This window comes from Molothrus aeneus, chromosome 3, assembly GCF_037042795.1.
Source record: "Molothrus aeneus isolate 106 chromosome 3, BPBGC_Maene_1.0, whole genome shotgun sequence".
Classification (NCBI taxonomy): Eukaryota; Metazoa; Chordata; class Aves; order Passeriformes; family Icteridae; genus Molothrus; species Molothrus aeneus.
Genome location: NC_089648.1, coordinates 93,402,260 through 93,414,869, shown reverse-complemented (window position 1 = coordinate 93,414,869; position 12,610 = coordinate 93,402,260). Strand labels below are relative to the sequence as shown.

General features: G+C 41.8%; 1 protein-coding gene across 1 annotated transcript; it reads right to left on the bottom strand.

Annotated features, from left to right (window-relative positions):
• Window positions 1-5,699: 5,699 nt before the first annotated feature.
• On the bottom strand, window positions 5,700-9,535 carry COX7A2 (cytochrome c oxidase subunit 7A2). Its single transcript, XM_066545907.1, has 4 exons — window positions 9,440-9,535; window positions 8,292-8,378; window positions 6,755-6,839; window positions 5,700-5,914 (listed from the first exon to the last, which is right to left on the bottom strand). Exons 1-4 carry the CDS (start codon window positions 9,455-9,457, stop codon window positions 5,856-5,858), a joined length of 249 nt encoding a protein of 82 aa, XP_066402004.1. The 5' UTR covers window positions 9,458-9,535; the 3' UTR covers window positions 5,700-5,855.
• Window positions 9,536-12,610: the final 3,075 nt, after the last annotated feature.

The window sequence follows — 12,610 nt, the reverse complement described above, 5'->3', positions numbered from 1 at the left end:
GTTCATCCTGCACCACAACTGTTCTGTGACTTTCTTCCAGAAACTGCATTTACACCCCACAATTAATTAAGACAGGAAACCAAAAGTTGTGGTTCTCCTCTTCTTTCCCCAGAAATCTGCTCATACATTTGAGCACTATTTCCAAAATAATAACATCTTTCCTTGTTGTTATAAGACATTTTTCTATTTTATTATTTTAATAGAAGAGAATTTCTTGGTACTACTTTTCTGAAAAATCAGGCTATTTATGTAAATGTCAGAGTATGGCTTTAGCAGCCTAAGTTTAACTTCTTTCTGAAAATCTCAGCCAAAGGGAGGTGGGCTAACATCCCATGCACTGCACTCCAGCTCTGTGGCACAGTGATCCCAGTGCAATGCTCCATATGGAGCACTTATTAGCACACCACACTATATTTAGCAAAATGTGCCAGCTGCTCCTAAGAGATGACTGAATAAACCTTGATAACGCAGTTGGCCTGACTCCTGTGGGACTTGTAACTGCCCACTGAGCAATAGAGATCATTATAATGTTTTAATTATATAATTCCCTTTTGCATAGTGCTATGATAGATAAGATTGAGTGTGTGTCAGCCTTTCCATTATAAACTTCAGGACCCAGAGCATTAGTCATCCAGAGTAAGTGCTGATGTTGAGATGAAACAATGCAGAACCATTTTTATATTATATAAACATATATAACTCAATTATTATTAAGAACACGTTAGTTACTTAAAGGGCCTAACAGAATCACAAGTTTCTCCTTGGAACCCTGTAGGAACAGAAGCCGCTCACAGTTTTTCAGAGCAAACTGTCTCAATACCTGCAATAAAGTGTAACAGCACTGACTGAACAGCACTCTCTCTCTCTTTTATTCTGAAAAGCATTTCCAAATATCTATAATCATGTTACAGTTGCATTGATGAGGATGGTACCATAAGATTTACAGAGAAACTCTTAGAAGAATCTTAATCTACAAAAATGAACATTGTGGACAGATCATGTACTTTGAGTCCTGCACAGCCCAGATTTCTTGGCTGAAAGGGATATCTTCCATAGAAAAATAAGACAGCTATCTGAAAGTATTTAATTTTTTTCTTCTGTTTCAGATATTGTTGAAACTGGACTATGTCTCTTTGGGCCTGAGAAGTCCTCTACAAAATGTTTAACTCATTTACTACATTTTAAGTATCTCCATTGAATATCTTATTGTTCCTTTCAAGAAAAACATTCTTCTGCTGCTCCTGGTGAAATCACAAGGAACTGTGTATCTCTAGGTGAACTTCACAGGCAGCCTCAAGAGAGCTATTCCACAACATATCTCTAAGGTGAAGGATAAAATTTTATTAGATTGACATATCACAAGACACTCTACTTCTCTCTTATTTTACAACTCTGTTAGCAGCAGTCAAAGTAGTTCACAGAGGAGAGTGCTTATGCTGAAATATGCTTTTAAAGCAATACTGTGACCTTGTTCATTTCATACTTGGTTTGCAACAATCCTTTTTAGGAAACCTTAACTTAGGTAACTTTAAAACTCTTTTTTATTGTAACTCCTTCCACGTTCTTGTGTACATAAAGCTTAAATATTAGTGAATCTTACCTCATCATCACTTTCCAACTTACTTCCATGCCCACCCAGACAGCATCTTGCCTTTTCTTGCAGAGAGCAGAGACCAAACAAGGCAAAGGACAGACATTTTCATGAATGAAAATACTAAAGCAGGTTAATATAATAATAAAAGAATTAAACACCGTGGAGGCAGAAGGAAGATTATAAGATTGCACATGATATACCAGACTGAAGAGGCAGAAGATCCTTATGTTCCAGAAAGTTCACACTTGTGGATTGGGAACTCAAAGAAACACATAAGCAAAGGACAAATTCATCTCTCTGGCAGTTTTCTCTAGGGCTCAGCAGGCTATAAGCAATGGGAGTGAATGTTTTGAGAACTTAATGAGCTGCATACAGACACTGGTTTTCTCTGAGGATCTAAACTCAGAACTGCCTGACTGGGGACTCAGTGGGATAACCCCTTCCCACAAGTACCTCCCCAGCTCCCTGAGAACGAATTTGGTTCATCACAACATTTATAAACAGGAATCCCAGCCAATGACCACTTTTGACAAGGATGCATATTTTTGAGGAAATAGGTACAAGTGCGCTTTTAGCTTTAGATGTGTTTTGGGGGAGGCTGTGATCAGTTAGTCTAATGGAAAACCTGTGAATAACAACAAATCTTCAAAAATACTGAGGCAAGACCAAAACATGTATCAGACTGTATGTGTTGCTCTCTGAGTTTGAAGACTTGGATATAGGCTGGACTTGATGATCTCAAAAGTCTTTTCCAGCCTAGTTAATTCTGTGATTCTGTGAATACTTACATTCAGAAAAACTACAGTCCAGCCAAGAGATTCTCCTCAGATGGTGTTTCTGGACAAGCCATTATTTTTACAGCAGAATTGACTGAGTACTGAAAAAATAAGTGGAAAGGCTCAGGCAAGTTAGATTAGAGAAGGTGGTTATTGCTAAAAGGAACTTCTTTAAAAAAATAATCGCACAAGCATGCACATGAAAAGATACATTAGTTCTGACTTACTCATCCCCTAAATACCTTATTTAGGGTCAAGTCAGGTTGATCAGATTGATTTTGACTCTGAAAGTCTGATTCATCCTAGCAACTGTGAAGGTTAATCTCCAGCTCTGATAAGTGAAAAGAATTGAGAAAGAATGGGAGAGTAAGAAGTGACAGCATAGTATGAAAACAGAAAAAATATTCATCATGGTTTCTCATAGTTCAGAGCAGTGATAGCTAAGGTGAGCAACACTAGAAAAGTGATATTTTTACTCTGGGATCTGGAAAAAGAAAAAAAAGAAGTACAATGAAGATCATACACTTAGAGATTTCCCTGGGGTTTTCTTTTTACTTCAGAGAGTTTCTGAACTCTTTCACGGTGTCTTTTAGGAAGTCAATGCTGTATTATTGTGGTATTATTAGTACTCAGACTTTTACTGGGGAAATTTTTGTATGTGTCAGGCTAATTGGATGTATACATGTATTCAGCAGCCAAGAAAATGTAGCCCAGGGCACCATTCTAAGAGTTGATATTCTGAACTACCTTCCAAATGGAGAAAGTAAAACATGGTCTGTACATTTGGAGTCTCAGAAAGGATTGTGGAACTTGGAACTGCAGTACTGAGGATTTCATTTTCTGTTTCTTCCGATTATTACTTGAATATTCATTTCTCTTACAGTGGCATGAAGATTTTTTTTTTATTTTGACAAAGCTGGCACGCTTCTAAGCTGAGTATAATTAATGTCTAGAATCCCATGTCTTCATATCAGTGACCATTTTATTCCTTTATAGTTGCAACTTTTTCACATTAGCGAGGAGTAATGGATGTTGCCTATTTTATTTTCTGCTACTCATATAATACCCATAGGGAGATTGAAGTTAAGATCTTCAGATATTTTAGAACAGAGAAGATACATGGGTCTATTTTCACATTCTCCTAGAGAGAGACAATATATAGTCAATACAGGCACCCAGTTTACCTCTCACAATTTGTGATGTGGTTGAGCTTGCAATGAAATACATGTATAGACTGCACAGCAGATGGGAATTTCCCTGCTAGTGTTGCAATGCAGTCGCATAAAATGGTGCTGAGCAGCTGACCGTGGGTTTTGCTTGGTTTCCTCCTCCTCCTGCTCCCGCAGCAGCAGAGCTCTCGGAGCGCTGGCCGCCCCGCGGATCGCGGATCGCGGATCGCGGACGCCTCCCTGCGAGCGCCCGGCACAGCGCGGCCCGGGCAGCGCCGCCCGCTCCAGCTCCAGACACATATCCCGGGGATACTGCACCCAACTCTGCCAGAACAAGTTTTTGCCATTTGATATTCATTTGAATAACATTTCAAGGCTCTGACTATAAATAGTGATTGCTCTGTAGGATGAAACTTTTTCCTAGCTTGCCTTTTACTCCCCCATGCTCTGCCACCTGGGCTGCTGCTGGCCCCACACCTCACAGCCTGCTCTGGATCCCGGGGACATGGACTGAGACACAGCTCAGTGCAAAAACAAGAAAGCTGCACATTCTGCTTTGATTGCACACACAAACTTGTACACATAAATTTACTGCCTAGCTCATCACAGGATTTTATAGTTGGGACTATTTGAACAATTACTCCTTTCAAAATTCTCCATAATCCCTATAGGCAGGATAAAATGTGGGCATTTTAAACACATTGATCTTTCCTTACATTGCCTTCCAGGTGCCCATCACTTGGTCCACATCTTGGGGGTAACACTGGCATGTGATGGCAGCAGAAGCCTTACCAGCACTGCACAGAGCAGACTGTTCTGTGTTTCACATTCTTCACATTCTGTGTAGTATAGTTTACTGTGCCATAGGGTTTCTCTTCTTTGTAGGAATCAATGTTCATCCCCACTTCCCAAACCTTTTTCCAACAAATCCATCCAGGTATTTATTCTTTTAGTCATGCAGTTGGCCAAAGCCATCTGTGCAGAGAAGCTACCATTGAGGGGTATTCCCCCACTCACCTTTTTTTAAGATTTTTGGTTCTACTAGAAAGAATCCTGAGTACACTCGTCCTTCTCTTCCAGTTTGCCTCAAATTTTACAAATATACTGTGGTTCTCCGGGATAGCAACAAAAAATTGGAAACAAACTTAATCCACAAGAGGCTTAAAATAGCACTGTAGTGGGAGGCTAGATGTTTGAGCTTGTTTTCACATTTTGAAAATTCCACTGTTTCCTTGAGAAGAGAAACAAAAGGATTACTTTGATGAAATTGCTTGGGTTTTTTTAGAAGTCCCATATTTGTTACAGAGTCAATACCAGACTTTGGGCACAATAAACCACAAGTAGCAACTTGACAGGAAAGTTAAAAAGGCACAAATTCTGTTAGGAACATACAACTGAACTAGGGATACAGAGCTACAATGTGCTTCCATTATGACTTTCCCCAATAATTGCAATAATCAAGCTAGTAAGAGCACCTTACAAGTGATGCTTATGCCCTGCTGTGTTGTCCCTCCAAGAGAGACTGAAGTCTCCCATGAGGCCCAGGGCTGGTGAATATGAGGCTGCTCCTGTCTGTCTATAGCTTTATCTACTTAGTCCTCCTGGTCGGGTGGCCGGCAACAGACCCCCACCACAATGTCATCTGTCCCTGTCCTCCCTTTAATTCTGACCCACAAGCTCCCCATCAACTCCTCATCCATTCCCAGTGGAGTTCCATACAGCCTGGCTGGTCATTGACACGGAGGGTGGCACCTCCTCTTCCCTGCCAGTCCTTCCATCCCATTGCTCCTCTGTGATTCCGCTGAGAGCACAGCCTTGCACGTACGAGCACGTCCCTAACTCCTCCTGTTCATTCCCTACGAGGCACTGCATTCCCACAGAGGCACTCTTGTGTCCCTGATGAGACAGACTTCCTGGCTGGAGTGTCTGTGAGTCCTTTGTGCTGCTCTGCATGTGCTCCTGCTGACCTGTAATCCCTTTCCTGGCTCTGGGCATCTATGGCTGGCACTGACATCAAACTGAGATGAAGAGTGGGAAGGGCTGAGGCTCTCCTCTGCCAGCAACCTTAGTTAAACTAAGCCCTCCCTCTTCACCAGCCTGGCAACCCTACGACCACAAATGCTCACATGCATAAACAGATGATACAGTCCGGACACCCACTACACCACGTAAAAACTGCTTTATTGATTGCAGTTTACATGTTACAATTAACATATGATTCCAATCATTAAACCAGCTGCTTATAATAAGCTGCCACCACAGTCACATGGGAACTGGACAAAGAGATGTTAGTTGCTGAGGCATCCTCAAATGGAATCAGTTTGGCTTCTTGGGCATTGAAGAGACGAGAAGGTAATAAACAGCATACATTGTTCCTGAATTAAGAGACAGAAAAGATATTTTCAGATTAGCACACAGAATTCTTCTGAAGTCAGCTTTCCAGTTTGTTCCAGAAGAAATATTGACAATAAGCAGCTGCAATTCAGACAAAATACATTTCCACAGCCATGTCTCAATTTTTTTTTGGTAATTCATATTTTAGAGAAAAAAAAATTTAAATACATTTCCACAGGCTGCAAAAATAAAGAGATGGGGGAAAAAAGTGGGGAGAGGCATATCTGTGGAACCTACACAATCATGAAGTAAGTTACTAATTCTTAAAGTAGCTGAACTGAAAATCCATTTGATCAACACATTTAAGAGGCTATTACAAAATTAGGTAACAAGCAACATAAAGACTATATATATATAGTATTAATAATCTTGGTTATAATTCTGCTAGTTTTCACAGCACATGAAAACTCAGTACACTGAGTATCACCTATCACTAAGAAGAGTCAGGCTAGTGTGAAAACTGGTTCATGTACATGCTATAATTACATTTTACTCCTTTGCAGAACAGATGAAGTAGTTCTGTTTTTCTCTAACACCATATGTAAAACCTGAAGGAGTATTCAGACTATGGTGCTTAGTCTGGGAAAAAGTCATATTAAAATCTAAACCTGGAAAAAGCACAAATGAATACACAGTATGTCCAAATGTGGTTTTTGCTTCTCTACATAAACTTTGCACGTTATAAAGAAGAGACTGAAGGCATTGCATAATTACTTTACAGAGAAAACACCATTCATGTTGGAGATTGTACCAAAGCAAAAATATTTTAATAGTGCATTGGAAATTGTACCAAAGCAAAAATATTTCAGTATTAGCCTTACCAAACAGCGTCAGACCCGTAGTGGTTCTATACAACAGAGAATCTTTTGCCCCACCTTTAAGATGCACTGGGAGGCCATTATCCTCCTAATGGAAACAAGTGACAAAAATGGACTATTTATATGCAGTTTTTACAATATTGTGTTAATATAACTACAATTACCCAGCGGAAGAATTACTACCCCACAATATCTTTCTGACTCCCAAAAGACACTGAACCTGATTTAGATCCTGCTCTGTCTTGAAAGCTTTCACTCTGCTATCAGGTGATGACTCACTAGGGGAATATAAAAAACCACGTGCACAGTTCATATCCAAAGCAGTGACTGGCAGATGCATGAACACTTCTGACACCAGCCAGACCCCTCAGGTGCACAGGATGTGATTACCACCCCTAGAAACCTCCCGTCCATCTCCAGTACAGTCAGTGCCTGCTACAGGGAGCAACAGGGGGAGGAGTCTCTATTGTCACTTGGTGGCACACAGGAAATTGTTTTGCTCCACCCAAAGTAAAACCCTAAGCACCAGACCCACGTGATCTTTACCCCTGTCAGCAAGATGACGCTGCTCTGGATTTCAAGCCAGCCTCCAGTGCTGGTGACCTGCACCTTACCCCAGCTTAACTTGCTGTCCCACAAGAAAGGAATGAAAGGAGGAAGAGATATGCCTATAGATCTCTGCCAGCAGAAACTGAACCTCTGACCCCCTGCCATCACCAACATCACCCTCCCATTTCCTTCCTCTTGGCTCAAAATGAACACCGTGCTCCTTAGTCAAGTGTCTCAACAAGACTGGCTTTCTCTTTCAGAGGAAAGGAAACCAATAAGAAACTAAAACAATTTAAGTGGGACTTCTAATATATTTGGTCCCTTTCATGGAGCTGAAGACCAGTTTATCCTCAGTCTGAAGCTACAGCTCCAGGTTGTGGCTCACAGCTGGGATTACTCTCTTGAGTATTCTCTGCTTTTACTACTTCACTTAGTGGCCCTATCAATCAGGAACAGAGTAATTCAGAAATTATTTGTAAACATTCAATATTTTTCAAGGAATTAATCCAATCATTTAAGACCTTTACAGTTTTCAGAACTGAGAAATACAGTAATACCACATCCTCATTAAAAATTACGAGGCTCATCTATGAGCTATAGAAAGAGATGTAAGATTTCAGGTTTACCTTTTCACTGTTATTTCTGTGTTTTCACTCTTTTTCTCTATTTGTTCACTGGACATACTCCCCCATACCAACTAATTTCAGAGTACTTTATCTTTGTACCATGCCTAATAATTACAAGAAACTCCAGTACAAATCATTTCATGGGGTACAAAAAAAACCCCTAAAGAGTCAGCAAGAATGCATGTAAAAATACACAACCTCTGCAGAAAATAACTGCTAATTGCAAATGCTCTAGTCATACAACTGATTTTGAGAGCTCTCTTCAGATGTAAAGGGGAGCCCAACCAGTTCTTTTGAAAAAACCATGCAGTTATGAGCTACTAAAACCTTGTTAATCTACTAACATTATCCAACTCATTCATTACCTGAAATAGCTTCTGATTCTCAGAAACTCTATTTACAAGCCTGCGTGAAGCAGTGCTTATGGTTCTCTGGGAAATCTGGCGAAGAGCCTGAAATAAAAGATAAACAGTGTTTTAGGAACAGTGACATTTTACAGCTCTGTCCACACTGGGTAGAAATTGCTTCTTTGAAAAGCAAGATAGAAGTGGGACAGCAAAAATAAAAGGCTTTTAAAAACAAACAAACATACAAAACTTCACCAAAACATGCTAGTTTTGAATTCAGTAAATTTTTCAGCAAACTATGTAAAAGACTGCTTGACTAGCTACCTGGAAAGGAAAAACTCGGGAAAATTACTTTCAGTAAGATACAACGGATTTATGGATCTGCAGCATAACCTTCAGGTTCCCTTTCAGGAGAAATCTCAGCCTCTGCCCCTTAGGCCTCAGTTTTAGACACCATTTTCTGTATCTAGATAGCGAAAGGGACAATAATATTTTTGACAAAAAATATTTGTGTTTGTGAAGACAAGGAACTCCTGTCACTGCTGCAGTTCACCTAGGAGCCACCAGCACAGGAGACAACCTTCAGAGTGCTAAGGAGGCACCTTCATGCCACCACACAGCTTAAATCACCTTGCTGTGTCCTGAGCTAGAATCTGTTTCCACACACTGATCATATAGGGTAGCCTACCAAAATCAATGACCTATATACAATTCTTTAATCTGCCTTTGCTAAAATGCCAAGGTTCAAAGCGCGGTAGCTCTAAGCTGCAGGCAGCCTCGGCCTCCTTCAGGCAACATTGGAACACATCGTTTCCACACAATTACCCCCGCTGGAAACGCAGCCACGGGGCGAGCAAACATACTGGTGATGCCGGTTGCAAGAAATGGGATCAGGCATCTCCTGTCCTTACCCACCTCAAACAAACACGCTATAAAACTGATCTCCTTAGAGACGAGCGAAGCGTACCCGAGCCCCGCGATTCAACCTTATCCTCTCAAGTCCCTGAAGCTCAGCGCTACATGGACCTTGCCCCGACCCCCGCAGGTCGCTCCGCAGCGCCCGGCAGGGAGAGCGGCCACCGCGGCCGAGCCCCGCAGCCGGGCGGGCACCCTGAGCGAGCCCCACACGCCGCCGGCGGCAGCGGGCCGCTCTCCCCGGGCCTCACCTGCACGTTCCGCCACATCGCGGCTCTTGGTCCTGTCACCTCCCGCCGGCAACAAGGGCAGCGGAAGGGGAAGCGGCTCCCCCGCCCACGACGGACGCACCACAGAGGGAGCGGCCCAGAGCGCCGCCACAGAGCCCACAGCGCCCCCCGCCAGTCCGCCCGGCCCGGCTGGGGTAGCGCGCCGGGGCCGGGAGCCCGGGCTGAGACCCCAGCGCCGGGAAGGAGGAGCGGTGACCTCTCAGAACACGCAGGGCCGGCAGCGGCTGAGGCACACCGGGAGCGTTTGATTGCCCACACAGCCCCGGCGGGGATCCTGCTGCCACGGGAGTCTGTGGTTGCGGCCGCTTCCCTGCGCCTTCAGAGGGCGCTCTGGGAAACCCATGAAATGTCCCCCCGAGCTCCTCCATACAGAATTTTAAATCTCCTTTCGTTGAGAAGTTTAATACCTGCAGAGGGCGGGATGCGTGTCCTGGGAGAGCAGCACCCTGGGCTGGGCCTGTTCGCCTGGACTCGCTGGACATCCCGAGGGGCCGCCACTTCAGGCAAGGACGCCGAGCGAGGCAGAGCCTGGGTCCAACTCAGAGCAGGGTTCTGGCACCCCTGCGTGGATGTAGCATCCATCCTTTGTTGAGCCACTACACTCAGAAAATCCCGAAGTATTTTGTGTAGTACCTGCCTCAAGCTCCGTTAGTGGCTGGGACACAGAGTTCTGCATGTGGGGGGAAAAAAAACCACAACGAAAACCCAACCAACTTCAGCTTCGTGTTTCACGATCTATAATTACATAGAGTGAAGAAATGCCGGAATTGTATGAAATACAAACCTACTCGAGTCTCAGTAAAGAATGATTTGCCCTTCAAGAAACTACTCTGAGAAGCCTGTGTTTCTTCTGCATTGCAGATCTAGCCCTGTAATTGTATTTTCCCATGCTTCGACCTTATGCTGAAATACAATGCTGTCAGGCATGGTTTCGCTGCAGTTGAAGTGCACTTAGGTTTTGGCAGTACTATACTTTCGCACTGGTGCCAAACCTCATGATGAACAACGTGTGTCAAACACGACAAATTAGTGCTCAATTCAGTATGAAAATAACCAGGATCGTATCTCAAAGCACTACACCCTCAATCTGATGAGCTGTCCTAGAAAGAAACTAAAAATGCAGTGATGAAGAAGCATTTATAGGTAGAGCCTTAGCTGTGCAAAACATTAAAAATAGCATATAGAAAGCACAGTCATGGACAAATAGGTGCTTCAACAAAGAAGGAAATTGGATGCATTATTTAACAAATGGTTTTCAAACATTTGAGCAGTGCTATCACAGAATAACACTTAAAAATTATATAACACATTACTACCACTGTAAGATGAATGGAAATTCATTCCTCTTGCAATCTTATGGGTGTATACAATATTTTATTCTGATTTTCATACACCCAGTTGTATTGAGATACTGGTAAAAGGATCATAATTCACAGAGAAGTTATTAATCCTGATTTCTGCTGTATGGGCTACTTTCTGGTATGTCTGAATCTAAATTTCAGGGATATTTTCCGTAAAAATACACTTTACAACAGAAAGGCCATACTTAAGGATTGGCATGTGAGTTACCTACTAATCAAAGCTACATAACTGCTCAGAGCAAGGACAGCTGGTCTCTTCAGTGTTGACTAATTTGTAAAGAAATGAAAACTTGAGGGAATGAGAAATGGCAACTTGCTGCTTTAGGATGAAGACGTTTCATTAGACACACACTGCTTTTTCCTAACTGAACAGGGCAACTCTTGCATGTATTGTATTCTGTAACAAAATGGTTTCTCAAAACTCACTGTTGAACAGTTCTGTTTAAGCCAGAAAGAAAGCAGGCCTGTTAACCTAGCTGTTTAGAAGCATTTGTGATTAAAAAAGTATTCTACCCCTTCAACCAGTAATACAAGGGTACATAAATCCTGCTAAAGAGATAGCACATATAATTAGGCCTCAGCAGGCGATCCTAAAGACAGTATTTTCCTTTCTTCCAGGAATATCACAGTCCTTCCCATTTTTATAACAGAACTAATAATGAGGTTATTAATTACATTCTGCACCTCTAACACTAAGCATCTCACCATTTTATTTTACAAAATTTGGGCACAGTCCTCAGGTAAAAATTCAATTTGCGTGTAACTGGTATTCCATTTGCTTAAATTGTTTTATTTTACATCTTTATCCAGGGTCTAGTGAGAAAGATCTCCACCTACTTCCTTTTAATTTATGCTTTTTGAAAAACTTCTTGTGCTTCCTTAATAATTGACTTACACTTTTATTCCTCTTTATTGCATCCCTACGACAAAATGAGAGATAATCATCCAACTTCTGACTTTGCAGCAGCAGTGGACAGTATCACTTCACTTTCAAGCACAGGCTAAAGATGTTCGGCCTGGGAGGCTTATGGGGAGGTAGTTTCTTACTTGAGACTCAGGTCATGTAAGGACTTGCTAATTCTTATCAGCCATTTCGTAATGGTCTTCAGTCTTAACTGATACTGTCAAATAAGATTAGACTTCACATGTAGGCACAGAATGCAATATGGCGATCGAACATTCTGTGAGCTAGAAGGAAGGGAATTTTTACATGAAAATACTCCTGGTGCTCTGAGGAAAATTTAATACTACTACTAATCAAACAAATAAAATCCCAAAACTTTTCACAATTGGGCTTTCTGAAAATAAACCTGTGTCTATTTTGACACTGCCAGAAGCAGTCGCTTCCATAAACTGGCCACATTGCTAAGAAGCAGTTAAGAATAAAATTGACTTTGATTTTCATCGTTTTTCTTCTCCTTTCAAAGAGAGCATTTTGGGCAAGTTGTTCAATACAGACAAGCCTTTTATACATGGAACATTTTGGGGGTATTGGAGAGGTTTCATGTTGAGTTACTGAATTTTAAAAAAATTAAAAAACTTACGTAATACCAAGGGTAGATCACATTTTCAGGAAAGATCAGAAACCCTTGTCTTGTCACAGGAACTTTGAAGATTGAATTACTCTGTGTTTATGCTTATGTAATGTTGTCTTCTTCAGCAGTTGCATTAAAGTAAATAACTTTTCATTTACTGTAGGTACCTGATTTAGACTTAAGTCACCTTTTTCCACTAAGCACTCTCTTCAATTCACTCTGTTCTTTTCCCACTG